This window comes from Parus major, chromosome 4 (assembly GCF_001522545.3).
Source record: "Parus major isolate Abel chromosome 4, Parus_major1.1, whole genome shotgun sequence".
NCBI lineage: Eukaryota > Metazoa > Chordata > Aves > Passeriformes > Paridae > Parus > Parus major.
Window position 1 is genome coordinate 36,620,904 of NC_031771.1, and position 18,976 is coordinate 36,639,879.

At 37.0% G+C, this 18,976-nt stretch overlaps 1 protein-coding gene across 12 annotated transcripts in view; it reads left to right on the plus strand.

Annotated features, from left to right (window-relative positions):
- The window catches only part of TENM3 (teneurin transmembrane protein 3), a 350,102-nt gene that overhangs the window by 241,306 nt on the left and 89,820 nt on the right, over positions 1 to 18,976 (plus strand). For all 12 annotated transcript variants that reach the window (XM_033513516.1, XM_033513518.1, XM_033513517.1 and 9 more), the window contains 2 exons: positions 11,532 to 11,654; positions 15,168 to 15,382. In XM_033513516.1, the coding sequence (XP_033369407.1) occupies positions 11,532 to 11,654; positions 15,168 to 15,382 (338 nt within the window). The remainder of the gene's footprint in view (positions 1 to 11,531; positions 11,655 to 15,167; positions 15,383 to 18,976) is intronic.

Sequence of the window (18,976 nt, forward strand, 5' to 3'; positions counted from 1 at the left end):
TATTTCTCTGGCTACTACATTCCTGTCTCCTGTTAGTATTCTCATGTAGAGGTAATGAAATTTGAAAAGGAGAGATGCAATCCTTACTGCTATTTCAATTCAGCTGTAGCCAAAAGTAGAGGGCAATTTTAAAACACATCCTTAATACTGATCCAATGTCTTTTCACACATTAAAAGGAGTAGTTGGTTTTCTCTATCAATTTTGTAAGTGACCGTTACTGCAGAGCTAAGGCTGGCTATTCTTAGTATCACCTGTAAGATTTTACTGTGCAGTGTTGTGGCTGATTTAACTTTAAAGAAGAAAAAAAATCAATGTGAAACTGTAATCCTAACTTGTTTTTTCCAAGCCTTAGATAACTGATACAAAATATAAAGTGGTTTACAAACTGTCTTGCAAGCAATTCACTAGCTTTACAAAAAATTAACAGTCAGTTTGTCTTTATGTCACAGTTTCCTTTCATAAATCATATATGGTAAATTATTTTTTCTGTTGGTAGTATTTTTCCTGTACCTACAGTGAAACTTTGCTTACAGGAATGGTTTAATAAAAAACACATTTCACTCTAGTGGGGGAACATGGTATGTTATTCCAATGCACATAAAACATATTAATGATGCTGTAATAAAAGATGCCCTATCTAATAGCCAGTCCCTAGAGTAATGGTGATATTTCAATAAGAGGATGACTGCAATGACTGAGCTGTTGTAAACCTTGGGGTTTTGAACCAAGGATTTGCATACGATTATTTGTTTATGCACATACCTAGTAGCTTACAAATTTACACTGGAGGTGTTGAGGTAAGAGAGAGTTGTGTAAAAAAGGCTGCCTTGAAGGTGAACTCAGCATGTCCATTCTGTTTTTTAATATGGATTCAAGTGGAAATTCTGTGGGCTTGCAAGTTGATCTGCATGCAGTGGTTGGCTTATGCATCTACATAATTGCATGGTTCGGGTAGGTGAATGGCAATTACCATGTAGAGGTCTAAATCACCATGAAGAAGAGAGGTTATAGGTTATTTTCTTTTGGCCTCAGTCATATACCTTTGATCTACAAGTGGACTGCTGTAATTGTGATATCATGAAGCCTAAAAAACAGCAAAGGATTAGAAAACCTATATATTGACTTGCACGTTCAATCAACTTGCATATGATCTCAGCAGGAAATTCAAAACAAAGGCTAATTTATGGAAAAATATGGAGTTCTAATCACAGTTTAGCTCCATGGGGTTCCAAATAACATACTACAATCTCTACACGCAGATGCTTTCATCTTACATTTCAGATTTGGTGACATTCCAAAAGTTCTTATCAAGCCTTATTATCATCTTTTATTAAAGCTTATTACATTTATCCTTATTGCATGTTTGCTGTAATATTCTGTCATTCTTAATATGGAATAAAAAAAGCTTTGATCTTTTTAGCCAGTCATGAGATGGAAATAAGCAACACAAGTGTTTCACTATATAGTATAAACTCCCAGCTCGGTGTGTCCTTTGAACATTGCATTAATTGGCCCCTGTTTCTTTTTCCTTTGGTTCATAAATCTTTTCATCAGACTGCACTTCTCTGTGCCATCAACATGCAAATAGGCTATGCATGATCATATAGTACCACTTAATTATATCCTTCAAGAGATTTGTGGTGGTTTTGTTGGGTTAGAGTTTGGGGTGGTTGGTTTCTCTGTAATAAATAAAGCTTTTGAACTATAAAAATGGTTGGATCACTTCATCAATGCTCTTATCTAAGAAAGGTGTTTCCAATTAATTTTGAGACATTTCATTGTCATTGCTTCTCTTAATGCTGTGAGGGTGTGATCTGAAGGACAAAGCAAGACTTCTGTTGGAGTTGTGAAAAAAAAAACAAACCCTAGAATAGATAATAAAAACCAGGAGCCTCAACTCTTTTCTAGAAAACAAGTTGAAGGAAGAAAAGGAAATAGTTATAGAATGAGAGGCAATAAAATAAAGAAATCCCTGAAGGAATACAGAAAAGTTATTAGCCTGTACTCTTAACCTGGAAAATCAGGGAAATTTTCTTCTTCCCCACAATATTTTAAATCATTTATTATGACTTTATTAGATAAAAACACAAAATTTACAGAATGGTTTTCCTGTCTTTGTATGAGGAAAACATCCTTGCCTCAAAAGAGTCTGCAATCCAACGTGCACTTTCCCATCATTCCTGTCATTTCTGTACTTGCAATGATTTTTCACCATCTTTTCAGTCTGAACAACATTAGCTAGAAAAAAGAAAAAAGTTATGTTGAGGAGAAAGCCCAGGATAATACTAAAGGCTATATAGGTATAGGTGAGACTATTGCAAAATGGAGTAGGTTTGCTAGTCATCAGAATTAATGGGCAAATCTGAAACAGGACATAATAGATACATCTTATTTAAATGAGAGGCTACTGAGAAATAATCCTTGTTTCTGTTTTAAGAAATCTGGATTCTCCCTTAAGCTTTGAATGTGCCATGTATAATGCAGTTGACAGAATCAGACCATTGTTACATAAAAGTCCCTGCCTTGACAACTGAAATTAGACATCTAGCCATACAAGTTTTCAGAGGAATAACTGTTCCATCTTGGGGTGACTATAGTAAAAATATTTACACCAGGACTACCACACATCTTTCTTAACACTTCAAAGGCAACAATACTTTAAAGTGCCGTGTAATCGTCTTTGGTTAACAGTCAGAAAGTTTATCCACAGTAGATAGCTGATATACCTTTGTTGCTAAATTTTTTCTAGGCAATTTTTTTTGATGTTTTTCAAATTCATTGTTACAAGGTTCCAAGAGAAAATGAGGAATAGACTGGACAGGTTGGATTTTTTATTTATTTTTTTTTCAGATAAAACAGTAAAATCAGTGGACCCATTCAACTCTTCACAGTAAAAGGGAAAATACCCATTTTTCAGTATTCAGAAATACTTTCAGATCATATTGATCTTGATAGGTATTGCTAAGTTTTTCATATAGCACTATACTAAATGTTTTACATTCAGTGTATATGTACAGCAACTTTTATATGATGCTGCTGGTGTCTAATCTTTTGAAGGTGCTCAAAAGCATGTACTTTAAAGTTATTTTAAATTTAGAAATAACAGGATTTTTATTGATTTGAGAAAAACAGTAATAAATAAAGAACTTATCTTTGTAACTCCTAATTCATTTTATTTAAGATTTTAATTAACTATTTTTAATTCACTATTTGATCTGCAGCAACATCCAAGGTATCCTATTATCTTAGAAAAAAGCAAATGAATGCAAATCACTGACAGTTCATTTGCACATCTTCTGGTCCACTTCAGGTCCTTCAGAATAAAATAGGTTTAGATTCTAATTATGGCTGCAAGAAAAATACATGGAAGATAATTTTAAAAACCACTTCAATGTTCAAATATTTCATTTTAAAATGTATTGCCAACAGGGAGATGAAATAGAAGATAATCCTTCAACAAGATTGAGCAATAATTGCAATTTGCTTAGTTTAAATTATAATCTTTTTGCATTGCTTTAAATATAGATTATGTTCACTTTTCCTTGTGTTCAAGTGTGCATAAAGATTTTTCAATTAATTTTAAGGAAGCAATTTTTAAATCATGGTTTGAAAATATCAGTACCCGGAAGTATGTAGCAGTGGCAGTCCCGGAACATGAGTTCAATGACTTAGCAAAGAGCTCATCTTCAAGGAGAGCTTCATGAATAATAAGACTTGATTACCATACCTTGTAAAACACATGGGACAAGGGAAAGAGGGTCACCAGTATCTCTTCAGTTCCTCTTGCCAACTTCCCCTACAGTGTTGAGTTCTTTATGTTCATAAAACATATGCCATAGGCCTTATCTCCAGAGGTTTTGAGGAGATGATTGCTCTTCAGAGACAGTGTTTTTTCTTTCTGCTGTCTGGTGTTAATTTTTCATCTGTCGCTAGTCTAAGAAAAGCTGGAGGAATACTCTGTTTCATCTTCTTTCCACTTAAAAGAATCCTCTTACCTGTGAATTATTGTACTCCCGAAATGCCATGTTACCTTTAGAATTCTTTCCTGCAAAAAACAATTTGCCATATTAAGAATGGAAGGTCTTGAATTGCCGGCACTTCTGACTGGTGCTTCAGAGAGTTACCTCTTCCATTACAGTAGGACTGCTTCTGTGAATAAAGCCTCTGCTTGTATGTGTATGGTTTGGCTTGTGCATCCTTATGATCTGCATCTGTGATTCTTTCACCTGAACAGCTCACAGAGTGTTTGCTATGCTCTTTGTGTTTCATGTGAGCATATTTGTCACTTACAATACTTTAGAAAAAGTTGTGGTTGATCCTGGTGAGTTATGATAGAGACAACTTTGAATTTTGACCAGAACAATAAATAAGTTTCTCTGGCTTTTACAGTATATTGCTATCTCTTCCTACAAAGGAAAAAAAAAATCTAATAGTCATAAACCCCAGTATTGTGTGTATATTCACATCTGAAAACTTTGTTTTCTGTTCAAACCTACACTGGATACTGGATCATGCTAATGCCTATCTATTTCCTTTGTGAACTAGCTGTCCTATCCTCATAACATTTAAGTGTACAAGAAGAGGGAAACAAATTCAGACAAGTCCAGTTCTTGCTAAACAGTAGAACAGCTACAGTACAATATTAATTGGTTTTGTGTTACAATTCTTTTCTGTGCCTCTCATAATTTTGGCAGAAGAGAACTTAGAGATACTGAGCAAGGCAGCAAATGCAGCAGGTATGCAGTCAAATGCAGCAGGTAATTGTCAACCCTCACAGTTCTAGTTCAGCCACTTAGTAACATAAATTATCAATCTTTACCACCTACTGATAAAGGACTGATTTCTTTTTGGATGCAAGAAAGTCTTGGAGAGGATTTTGAGGTAATAATACAGTGTATTTCTCAAAAACAAGTGCCTTGTGAAGGTAATGCGTAAAGCATCGAATTACTAGCTTGAGAAAGGAGCAAACAAATGGCCAACTTCTTTCTGAAGGTTATTGTAAAATGTTTTACACAGTATAAACTAATGATGGGTTTTTTTCAAGCATTTGCTGTGAAATGTATTCTTAGTTGGTATTTTAATTATTGAACAGACATGGAAGGCTTTGTAGACTGATTACAAATCAAAATAAGTAGTCTTCAGTTACACAGTGAAAGACAAGATCAACCAAGCTTGAAACAGCAGTTTTAAGATGGTTCAGAAATCCTTCAGTGAACTGTGTGGTGACAGATGGCAAGATTACCCAATTGTCTGCAACAAATAACATTTTTTTGTTAGCATTAAGGCTGCTGTTGGAAACAAATGCACTCCTTTAATTTGAGTTTTGAATTTTTTAATAACCCAGTCCATTTGGTAGGGGGAAGGGAAAGGGGAAGGCAAGAGCCAACTATTAATTTGGTTACTGCTTTTATGTTTGGGATTTGTTCTGGTGAATTTAGCCATCTTCACCAGCACCACACACACTCACAGACGCTGGTACTATGTTCATGCCAAGAGCAGCCCAGATCCAAGAGAAGTTTCTCAGCTCTGACACCTCTTCTTTCCGCTCTGTTAGAGAGAATGCACTCCTCACCATTTAGACTATCACCACACTCTAAAGGCTGGCCATACAGATAATTTGTCCAGTAGTAGTACAAATGCCACCTTAAACAACTCAGTCCAAAAGTAGATGCTAGCTACCATGGCCTTGGTAGCTAGAGATTACCTTGCAGAGTAGATGTAGTGACTGAAATAGTAGAATAGGTAGAAGATCCTAGAGTCTTAGGTTAAGGATGGTAGGTTTTTTCCTAAATTAAGTTAAAAGTCATTAAAATTGATTAAAATTAGGTTTAATTTTTATTTGCATTTTTTAAAATGTAACTATTTAATCATAGGTGAAATAGTTAAAAAGGGAAAAAACCTTAAAATCATCAAAACAAACCATCAACCTAACACCACCACCATGTTCACCATTAAACCATGTCCTGAAGTGCTGTATCCACTGGGTTTTATAGCACTTCCAAGGGATGGTGACTTCACTGATTACCTGGGAAGTTTGTTCCAATATTTTCCAATCCTTGTCATGAAAGCATTTTTTCTTAATACCTAATCTAAACTTCCCCTGGCATAATTTGAGGCCATTTCCTCTTGGGCTGTTACTTGTTACATGGGAGAAGAGAGTGACACCTTACTACAGCCTGCTGTCAGGTGGTTGTAGTGATCATGAGGGTCTCCCTGAACCTCATCTTCTCTGGGCCAAGCAACCCCAGCTTCATCAGCTGCTCCTCATAAAACTTGTGCTCCAGTCCCTTCACTAGCTTCATTGCCCTCCCCTGGACGTGCTTCAGTACCTCAATGTCTTTCCTGTAGCGAAAAGAGCTGGACATAGCGCTTGATGTGTGCCCTCAACAGTGCCGAATATGCAGGGCAATCCCTGCCCTGGTTCTGCTAGTCACACTATTTCTAATACAGGCCAGGACGCCATTGGCTTTCTTGGCTGCCTGGGCAGTGCCTGGATCATGTTCAGCTGCTGTCAACTAACACCTCAAGGTCCTTTTCTGATGGACATTCTTCCAGCAACTCCTCCCTGAGCCTGTAGCACAGCATGGCATTGTTGTGATAAGTGCAGGACTCAGCACCTGGCCTTCTTGAACCTCATACAACTGGCTATGTCCCACTGATCCAGCCTATCCAGATCCCTTTGCAGAGCCTTCTTACTCTCCAACAAATCAAAATTCCTGCCCAACTTGGTGTCATCTGTGAACTTGCTGAGGGTGCAGTTGATCCCGTTGTCCAGGTTGTCAATGGAGATTTTAAACAGCATTGTCTCCAATACTGCACTGTGGGGGTTACCACTCGTGACTGGGTGCAATTCCATTCCACCACCAGCTGGATGCAATTCTGTTCACCACCAGCTCTCTGGGACTGCCCATCCAGTTAGTTTTTAACCCAGCAAAGAGTACACCCAGCCTCACCATGGGAAGCCAGGTTCTCTAGGAGAATGCTGTGGGAGAAAGTATTAAGAGCTTTACTGAAGTTTTAGTATTAGACAATATCCACAGCCTTTCCCTGACACACTAAGTGGATCAGTTTTTCTCAGGAGTCCAGGTTGATCAGGCAGGACCTTCCTTTCGTAAACCCCTGCTGGCTGGGCCTGATTCCCAGTTTGTCCTGTACATGTTGCATGGTGGCACTCGAGATGATCTGCTCCATGACCTTGCCTGGCTCTGAGGTCAGGATGACAGGTCTGTAGTTCCCTGGAAGCTCCTTCTGGCCCTTCCTGTAGATGTGTGTCACATTATCCAACTTCCACTGACCTGGAAGTGAGTGGAATCATTTACCAGGGCTGCTGATAAATTATTGGAAGCAGCTTGTTGAGCTCTTCTGCCAGCTCCCTCAGTACTCAAGTGAATCCTGCCTGGCGCCATGAACATGTATGTGCCTGAGTTGCATGGCAGGTCACTGACAATTCTCTTCCAGATTACGTGGGCTTTGTTCTGCACCCTGTCTCTTGTCTCCCAGGTCCAGGACTGGATACCATGATGACAGCTGGTCCTGTTATTAACAGCTGAGGCAACAAAGGCATTAAGTACCTCAGGCTTTTCCTCAACTTTTGTCACTGTTTTTCCAAGAAAGAATGGAGGGTTTGGGACCCCCCTTTTATTTCTGATGTGTGTGTAAAATCATTAGTTGTTTTTTATGGCAATGGCCAGATTAAGGTGGGCTTTGGTCCTCTTAATTTTCTCCCTGCATGGCCTCATAACACCTAGTAGTCCTTCTGAGCTGCTGATGCCTTTTTCCAGGGGTGATAAACTCTCCCTTTCTCCCTGAGTTCCATTTAAAGCTCTCTGTTCAGGATCATCTTCTTCCCCACCCACCCACCTTTTATCACAAGGGGATGGCCTACGCCTCTGCTTCTAAGATTTCCTTCTTTAAAGCACATCCAGCTTTCCTGGACTCCTTTTCCCCAGATATCACCATCTGCTTTTCTGCTTAAAAAGCCATCCTGTTCCACAATGGAAGCAATCATCCCAGTCTTGATACAAGTAAAAGGAGTCTTTTGTTAGGGTTTGTGGACGCGTTTGGAATTTTGACAATCCGTCTTTTCTCCCATCTCCTGAGAATTCATCTATGCCTGCAGCTGCAGATTATTTGGGTTGAGTTGTGATCTGTGACCACAGCCATTGCAATCTGCCTGCCTTCTGGTTGGAGGCATCTGGCATTCTCACACAAGTCCTTGCTGCCATCAAAATTACACCAGTACTGAAAGAAAGTCATTCCTGTGTTGGTATCCCCATAGATTTGGCAAAGTCAGAACTAGTGACTCTAGGAAGGGTCTCTTGGCTTCACTGTCATTGTCTAACACAAAATAAATTCCAGATTGATTGGGAATAAACCAGACCTGACAGGCAACATCTAATCCAAAAATCAAGAAACTTTTTTACATTAGATTTGGGACAAAAATAGCAGCAGGAAATAATGAAATGTCTTTTGCTGCAAATGTGCTTTAAGTTTTGATTTATATATCAAATCATTTATAAAAAGGAGTAAACCTACTGTTTCTCTAAACACAGAAACAGAGAAGGGGATTGATCTCTTAGATCCCCATCCCAAAGCTGAAAGAAGGCCTGCATCCTTTTCTACATTGAAGGAAATCAGATAAACATGCACACTTCTGCATTCTAATTGCATCATTCTCCCTATGGAAATTCAGAACTAATTCATACCATTTGACTTGAGGGTCTCAGACATCCCACTGAGGTACCAGTACCATGCTAAATTCATAATAGATTCATAATAGAATCAAGAATTTTTATCACAGACTCAATTTTCTTATAAAACTGGTAAGGACATAAAGTTTGTTTTTATATTGTTGCCCAGCTGAGAGAAAGCAAATTTTGATTGGCAGAATAATTCCTGAGCTTGTCTTCATCAGTCGATTTAATCATGTTTCTAAAGTTCATCATCTCTAAAGAAGTTCTGCCTTGTAATCAGATACTTCAGCAACAAGCCTGTTTCTTTCATGTTGTTTTCATGTTTGTTGTGAAAGGAGAATTCTCTAAATTCCACAGCACTAGCTCAAAGAGATTACATAGTTGAATTATTTAGTGTATTAGTACACACTGTAAGTTTTGTCATTGGAATTGTCTAGTAACAGTTTTCATCTACTTAAAAAATATTCTTACATTCCCAATCTGTGAAACAGCTGCATTTATCCATCTGTTCATTTTCATTAAACATTGTGTATTGAACTTGTTTCTAGTTCATTGTCAAAGCTGAGAGAGGAATAGTATATTTTAAGGGATACACTTAACACTCCCAGTCTTTGACAGTAAACTGCAGTGGGAGTCACATCAGTACAAAGACAAAGAAAAGGTAGTTGTCACTTATATTGCAGTAATTGCAGTTATATTGATGTAATCAATATTGATCCCACAGTCCATGCCTTTGAAGACTTCAAATTCCAGCTGTTTTGAATTACAGGAGAATAACTAGAAGGTCATGTTGGAGCTTCCCCTTCTGATCTCCCAGTGCATAAAGAGGCACAGGGCATGTACATAGCACCAGCAGATGTTAATGATGTTCTAAGCTCCTGTGTTTCTAGAGTTGCAAAATGAATGTCACTCTCTTTTTGTTCTCCAGAAAAACTAATAAAAGGGATAAGAAGATATCAAAGTTAAGAGAGTGATTTAGATCTCTGGACTTGAAAACAAGAAATGTACTGGGTTTAAATCATGAAAATATTTAGCTGTTTGCAGTCTTTCATTGCTGCCGGTGAAATGAACAAGTGCAACAAATAGTAGAGTTTGACCCTAGGGGTTTTAGTGAAATACATTAAAACAGATACACTTGTCAGGTGATTAATACATAAATAAGGATTTCAGCTGAGGTAGGGTCAAAATAATAATGGCTAATTCTGGTGATGTGCCAGAGATAGTGGTGGTTAGATTTATGGTTTAACAACAGTTGAGAGGGGATAAAAGAAAGATTTTTTTTTTTAGGGTCAAGGAACATTCTACATTATAAAGTTTTGACAGGCAATTTAAGGTCTGGGAAAGAAGATAATCGTACAGTCAGAAACTTGGAATGAAGAGACTATGTCATCTGTAGTGAGGGTTTCAGTCTTTGAAGCATTCAGTAACAGGTCTTTAGTTGCATTCTGGTTTTTTTGTTTTTCTCAGGATAAGGGGGAGGGTATAAGGCAAAGACCTGGCAGACAACCTCTTAATTTGGCAGTTTTTATTGCCTGGCTGACTAAACTTTCATTGATGACTTCTCATCTCAAGTAAGAGTTGCCATGGTCAAAAGAGAGAGAAGTAAAGATCAGAGATGAAAACAAATGGGATGAAGAATTTTTTGTCATTTGCATAGAGGGAATGAATAAATTAGTAATGTTGACTATAGCAATAATCTTGCTTCAGAGGGAGAGAAGTAGCAGAAGCAACAAAGTACAGTGAATTATTTTCCTTATATTTTGCACTAATAGTTAAAATACATGATTACAGATTTATTTTTTTTTCCCCAGCGTATTTTTATTCACTAGTAGCACTGAAAGACTATTTTGGATGCTTTGCAGATAACTCTTGTCATGGAATGAGCAAACCAATGTTCCACCAAGAGTAGAGTAATTACAATAAAATTAATTTTGGTGGCATTATAGAGACATTGGAAGAGAAGAAAATAATCCACAGGCAGCATGAAATTGCTTGAGAGTATCACAGTATAGCACTAAGATAGGGGTTTTTTTCATATTTTTGCTCTAAAAGTTTAGATGCTGAGTTCATTCCTTAATCCCTGGTGATCAAGGTTCCTTAAATTCCCGCTAACGCTATGGAAGGTTGATTCTGTCTCATAATTAACTTAGCTAAACTCTTTAAAATGGTATCACCTTTCAAATTAATGTGGTTGTGGGGAATTAAGTCATTCAGAAACCTAATTTATGCATTACCATTATCAGAGCAAAGTGTCCCAGCGTTTCTGGATCTGCTCATGACCTCAGCCTCGTTTTGTAGACTAGTGTGGGGAATGGGCATGTAATGGGAGGTTGTGCAGGAGGTTGAGCATGAAGTGCTCATGTCTTAGGTTAGCCCTGCAACACCCACAGCACCCTCCTTCCTCTCCTGAATTTTTTCTTTCCCCTTTCTGTCTAACCAGGACAGATCCATCTGCTGGGAAAATCATTTATTATAGTAGGTCATTTAGAAGTTCACTTAAATTTGCCTCTTCAGAAGAATCAAAAATGAAAAAAAGAGAAAAGAACATAATTACTGCCTATCCTTTTGAGCATTGATTTGGGACCGGTAAAAGACTCAAAATGAGTCTGGTGAGCTTTCTGTCAACTGTCTTCACTGAAAGCACTGTATTGTTAAAGGGCAGTGGTAGTAATTGCTTTGTGCCATTGCTGAACTATTAGTCTGCAAATGCTTGTTCATGTAATTTAATTTTTTTAATGTATGAGTTGCTATTCCACTGCAAAGCATGGAAAGTCATTATTTGTGCAATTTGTCAATGTGGTTAAAAGCATCAAATAACCTGTATCCTCTACCACCAGCAATGCATCTGTTTGGCCTCAACTGGCAGTTGCAGCAGACTGAAAATGATACATTTGAGAATGGAAAAGTGAATTCTGATACTGTGCCAACTCATCCTGTAACAGTTCCTGCTGGAGACAGTGGTAAGTGAAATGACACCATTTTTTTCTTCCTTCTTTTGGGGCATTTCCTTCCTTTGTGTCTTACTTACATCATCAAACTTTAACAGTTTGTGAAAACTGAACATTTGTTCAGTTATTATAATAGTAATTTTAAATAAACAGGAACACACAATTTCTCCTACCTAGCATGTGAAGGGGCCTATGGATCCTGAGCAATAATGCTGATCTTGCTAGGAAAGGTAGCTGTCAATCAAAATTCCTCACAGGAATTTACATGTGATATTTGATGAGGATAGGAGAGCTCTCATCATATCTAGAGAAGCAGAATCTCTTTACTCTAAAATACATGATAATATTTGTTGTTGTTGTTGTGGGGTTCCCAGAGATAGCAGGATGGTGCTGAGGCTGGCTGGGACCATCCTGCCATTCTGAAGATTTTGCTCCAAAAGTTGCACTTCAGGAATAATTTGCATATTTTTGAAGCTTCTCTCGTAGCTGTGCTTAGAAGGCAATTCCTGATCAAGGAGCTTCATGTGGCATGATGACCTCACTATGGAATATCTCGGGTTTTTCTCTGCAGAGGTTGATGTTCTCTTCTCTCTTTTTTTTTTCATTTCTCTGTGAAATTTTATAGGTCAGGTATAATGTGTACATTTGTTTTCTCAAAGTCTCTAGCATATAATGTTGAGTCTGAATCATCCAACCAATATATAAAGCGAGAAAAAAAAACTTTCTTAATTTTGTTGGAAGAGCTTTTAAAATACAAACCACATAAAGGGATTATTTTTTATCGACCTTTTTCCATGTTGCCCTTTAAGATTCTCAAAACATTTAGGAGCTTGTGCACTTTTGGCTAACAGAGGCTTCAAAATCAATAGGTTTTGAATGGAAAACTTGATTTAAATGGTTGATGTATGCAGTGTTTGCTTCATTACACAAAAATCCATTTTCCCATTCACAAGGTACATCTGACCTCCTTACCACTGAGAAGGAGGAAGCCTCTGCCAGCAATTGACATCTTGAAAATTTTTCAAGTTATCACAGCTCCAAGTCATATAAAAGTTATAGCTCAGTTCACCCCTTTTGTCATCTTTGTAAGCCTGTGAAACTTTTCAAGTAGGACATTTTCTTCTCGTTTCCTTTACCTTCCTGAGTTTTACTTAGTCATCATCATTTCCTGTGTTATTCTTATTTGTTTTGAATGAAGAGCAAAAAGCTACTCTGTGGTTAATGAATATTGATGCTGCAGTGACAGCTCATCATCCCATTGGCTTCTGCATTCAATAGCCAATATACTTTCTTTTATAAAATATATTGATGTTTTTGTAAATATTTTATAAACGCTTATTGGGTTTTTTCCCCTTGATAATTTTTTAATTTCTTTAGCAAACTAAAACCTGTTATACACTGCCTCAAAAATAAAAATAAATAACGAGGATATCAAATACATTTTTCCTTCCTTATGTCCTTAAATACTGTTCAAGAGAACAGGGTTAATTCCACCCACTTAAAATGCTGTCCTCTGCAGAATATGGTATGTGGTCATTTATCAGCATGCATCAATACAAAACAACAGACAGACCAGAGAGTACACATTTTAAACCACAGAGGAGGGACCAGCTAGGCAGAAGGGAAAGTGTGATCACTAGATGTGAAATGTGAGGAGCAGGGCCCCTGGGCTATCACACTGGTTACTGAAAACTGTAAAGAAGAATCAATGAAGCCTTGATTCAGATAATTTGACAGCAGGAGAACTTTCAGTACCACCCTTCTCTAGTCCCCTGGTAATGTCCTGATCCTCTGATTTGGATTTGAAAATTTTCAACCACCCTAATAGTAAATGTGAATGAACATGACATTTCATGTTTTGATTTAGAAAATGGAAAAGAAATTATGACACTCTGAAGATTTTTCTTATGCTTATTGAGATACAACAGGGAACAAAGAATAATTAACGCCCTAACCTTAGGGTGACAAACAGCTACTGACAGTTTTGAGAGAGGTGTTGGGGTGCTAAAGGGGCATGTGGCTACAAAGTAAAACCAGCTTTATTTCAGTGAAGAGCATAGGAGTCTGTAAGTGTATTATCTGCTGAGTGTTGAACCCCAGAAACAGGCATTCCTGGGAAGCTGGTTAATGTATTTGATAAATGGCACTTATTCAAGCTGTCTAGCTGGTCTTTTCAGTAGTACAAGGCAGTCATTTTTCATTTGAAATGTAGAAATAGGGGAAGTTGCAGATCAATATGGCAAACAAGTGTTTATTGTTTAGTGATTACCAGTCATCAGTGGGTGAATTTATTCAACACAATATGCTTAAATTTGAAGAAAAAAGTAAAAAACAAATGCTTAAGTAAACTGAAATAGTGAATACAAATCCATCTTCTAGAATAACACAGTAATATTATGAAAGGTTAAGTCTAAATTTAAAAAAGCATTAGACTCATCCTGAAGTGTTTAAAAACTAGTTTCTTCAAGATCAGATATTTCACTGTCTCTTCTCAACAGCACTCTGATCAATGTGATAATCCTGTGGGACATTTTCGGTGGCTGCAATGCCGCTGTGACATAGCTCCAATGATGATACAAGTTCCCACTCAAGGCCTCTCAGCAGTGCTTCTGTACCTGTTTAATTCAACAGCAGTCTTGGTTCATCTTGGATGCGCAAAAAGTGGCGAGGATCAATCTGTGACCTCACCTGGCATTTCAGATTTTAATCTAGTTTTTTTTCAGTCTAAATGTTTGCAAAAAGGTTGTGTCAGTGTGTTCCATCAAATGATGAATAATGTAGGATTTGAACATAAAAGACAAGGCTGAATTGTCTGTTCTTCAGAACACTTGTATGCAAACAAGTGAGCATCACATGAACATGCTTATCACATGCAAATGGATTTAGTTTAATCTTTATAATAGACTAGCTGATGAAGAAATATGAATTGATAAAAACACAGCAAACCCCAAGATTATAATGACAGTTCCATTTTTCTTTGTATTGCTTCACTCAAGCCTCACCTTCACGTGCTGGATGCTTAAATACGGCATTGCTTGCTTGCACAAAACCAAAAATAGGTAACCAGAGCTGTAGCATTTGTTATTATTGAATAAATGCTCTGATATTTAATGTAGAAAAGATTATATTAGTTCTCCTGGCTACTTGTGTTTATGTATCTGTTATTCTTAAAATCTCTGTTTGCTGCATTTCAGTCTTTTTCTTTTTTTTTTTTTAATGTGAGACTATTCTGAGAAACTCCTGTTAAAATGCTAGTGAAAAAAGGAATAGTTTAATATAGAATATAAACCGTTTCCATAATGCTCCTCCTTAGGGATGCTACAGCATTTTTAGCATGTAGTTATTTGTGGTATCTTTGCCTTTTTATTTCCAAATTACTGAATTCCTGGGATCTTCTATTCAAAAAGATTGTCAGTTAACATTCTTCTGAGGTAATTCTAAATGTTTGAAGATATATATGAAGGATGATTGAAAGGCAGAAAGGTAGACTAATTTTTTGATCTCCTTATTATTCTAACCCATCAGGTAAATTAGGAGGATTTGCACAAGAAAACAACACTATAGATTCTGGAGAACTTGATATAGGCCGAAGAGCAATACAAGAAGTGCCCCCTGGGATTTTCTGGCGATCACAACTCTTCATTGATCAGCCACAGTTTCTAAAATTCAATATATCCCTTCAGAAAGATGCATTGATCGGAGTATATGGTCGAAAAGGCTTACCACCTTCACACACTCAGGTGAGATCTGCTTGCATTAAAAGTGGCACATTATTGAAAACCATGATCTTTTGTATCTTTTTTCTCTCTCAGGATTACATTTTTTTCCATTTTTCTGATTTTAATTTTTGTTATTTATACTTTATTGATCTCTTGTGATAACCAGAATATTTGTAATGCTCTTGTGTTGGGATCTAGAATGGGGGCACAGGGTATCCTTATTTATGAGCTGTTCTGTTGCCTAATCAGTGATGCATCACATCTTGTTTCATGCAGAACTTTCTTTATTCTTTGGTATATGCACATTTCTTTAAAAAACCTAAGCAAACTAATACAGAATCTTATGGCCACACATAAGGTGTGGTTGAGAGTTCCTCCAAACAGAAAATTGCCAGATTTCTAAAGAAGACGAGCAAATACTACAGTATTTACAACTTGGTGTCTCACTAAATAAAAACGTCAAAGAAAAAATGTATAATATGTATCTACAAAGATATAGTGAGCTGGGGTTTTTAAAGTGACAATCTTCACTAGGCATCTAGCATCTTGAAACTTTGCTCTTAAGTGTCCCAGGGGATTTATGCTGTTCCTTCCCTCAGAAGGGGGAACAGAATAAATCAGAAGGTTTCCAATGACACCTTTTATTGCATATGGTCACACTTCCTAGTAACAAAAAAACCACTTTTTAGCCTTAGCGATAGAACAGTTAGAGTATAAAGGAATGAACAGTCTTCAGTAGTGGCAGGAGAAATAGATAATCAGTGCCTCAGATGGTATTTTAGCATCACTTGTATTCATATTATTTTAAAGATTTAAAACCCTCTAAGATTAAATTTCTTTCAGCAAAATATTTGTCCAAGTGCTGGCTCGGATCCATTTTTCCACCTGAATAGGTATTTTAGCTCATTTTCTTCTACCCCATTTGAAGTAACATCTTTGTGACTTTTATTTTGTGTGTATGGATTTGCCATGGACAGAAATCTAAGTATAACAACCTCATGGCATAATTGTATCAAAGCTTGACTGATTACGTCTGATACATAGTTTTAACAGCAAATCCATAGCTGTAAAATTCATATGTTTTAATTCAGTCCCATTTTTTAAAATTTTGATTTTCACGCTACTGGACTATTTAATTTTTTGGGGTGTTATTTTTTTTATTCAGGCATAACTTTTAAAATATATATAATATATATATTATATTATTATATTTATAATATACATATTATAATTAAATATATTAATATTTATATTATATATATTATGCATTATAAAATATCTAATGCATTATATAGAAATATATTACTAATATATTAATAATTATTACACCTATTTAACAGTTGCAAACCACAGAGGAAGGGTCAGCAAAGCAGCTAAAGTCATGGAATGTTACAATTACTTCATTTTGTAGTTTCCATTGAAGTACAAACACCTTACTGACTGCAGGAAGTACACTCATGTTTACTTAAAAGTTTGATCTTCATAATAATGATTAAATAGATTTTCTTCAGACCTTCACGTATGAACACCCACCCTCAGGCTGGCAACAACCACATGAAATTCTAGCGTAAAGAAAATTGATTCAGAAAGTTATCAGCCATTTGAAATAGGGGTTTGGAATACAAATGCCATCTCAATGATAACAATAATAACAGGAGTTAGGGGAATACATGTGTTGCATGAATGAATGAAACTGAAGAAGCTGATCTAGACTATGCATTCATATGAGAAGTTATGCAAGTAAGTGCATCTATTAAAAAAATGATCTTTACTTGATTCCTTATCCTGTCAAAAGATTGAAATTGGAGTGCTATTTATCCAAAAACACAGAGACTACTGAATCTGTTTCCTGTCCTCTGTGTTACACAGTCTCCAAGTTCTTACTACTGTTTAAGTATGATACAACAGAAAGAGTAATATGTGAGTCCTACTTGGCATTTTGGATATACTGTTCCCAGGATATAGGTCAAACTCTCTTGTCCTATTTTTGCCTGGTATATTATTAGAGTATCTTTTACAAACCATTGACTGACACTTGATACATTGAAAAATTAGGCATGCTTACTTATCTGTGCCCTAGTGAACTTGTAAGGCTGCTAAAGTTTCCCAAGGATACAGGTTTATCAGAATGTTTTTATGGCCTTGAACCCAGTGATGTCCAGGTTAAGTGCCTATGATAAAGCATATATGTAATCTCCTAAAAATGCAGTTTCAGTAAACGGTTGGGGTTTTATTTGCAACCATGTTCCTTCATGTGGGGGAAAAATGGAGTAAAATACCTCTTGACAATTTAGGCCTTTTTCCAACAAACTCCTAACACAAGACTTTGATGAAGACACGACTTGTCCTGGTAAAATACATATTTAACTGAAATAGGTTATGTAAACAAAAGAAGGTATTTTGGCAAAAAGACATCTAGTGAAATGGAACAGTGGGGGGACTACAAACAGAAGTCCATTTATTGCTATCCCTAGCTCTTACGGCTTGTACTGACAAAAGTTTCTAACTGCAAGCTGGGCATAGGTAATAGGGACAGACTAACAGCTGATGTTTGGCTTCACTGCATACTTCCATTCCACTTCCATCCTTCACTTCCATCCTGTCCATTAGACAAGGCAGCTCTACTCATGTGGCTCCAAGTGTCACAGGAACATAGCAGACAAACACATGAATATCTATGCTGAGTTTGGTCAACGGCCCATCTAGCCTTCTGTCTGTGATAGTGGCCATGAGCAGACACAGCGAGATCAATAAAGCAGCATGACAGTATCGTAGTTATTCTTCCCACAATATGATTTTGGCCTCCAGAGTTTTAAAGCTGAAGTGTTGGAGTCCATCAGGTTGATAAAGGACTTTGCCCCAGGCCCTGAAAAAAAAGATCTCCTGTATTTGGGGTGAGCAAAAGCTTACCCATGAGACCCCCTGAGTAGCTATATGTTAATCGTGCTAGAATGTTCTATGGCTTCTTATTACTGGTTAAATTTTGTCACATTAATTTACATATTCCCAATCCCCAATTCTTATCGCTTCCTTCCCCTCTAACCCTAACCCTAACCTGTGTTATATAAATTATTGTAACACCCTTGACCCTGGCCTTTTGTGTGCATCCCCATATGCTGTTTGGATTCCGTGTCTTGTTTTTTTGCTTATTAAAGATCTTTATTTTTCGGGTCACACATTCATGCCTGTCCCTCTTTATTGCTGCCACCCTCGGACCTCACACTGATTATCTCCGAGGTAGCACCCAGCCAGACCATCTGGGCCCAGCGTGCTACACTGAAGGACTTTGCTGAGTCAAATATGCTGTCTTTGATTTGTCTACAAAACTTTGACAGATTCTTTTTTCTGTGAATTTGCATAGTCACCTTTGAATCTATGGAAGCTTTTAGCTGTGACTTTTGCAGCAGGGCTTAACTACACGTCTCACACTGTACTCCTCATTGTGTTTTGAGCTTTTGTTTTACACACTGTTGGTAGTGTTTTGGAAGAGGCAGGGCAGAATTTCTCATTCATTTCTTTTCCATGCTACCCTGCATTTATGGATCTCTAGTGTTATCAGTGAGTTGTATTTTTTCTAGTCTGTTTAGTCATTCTTTTTATGAAAGCTCTTTTCAG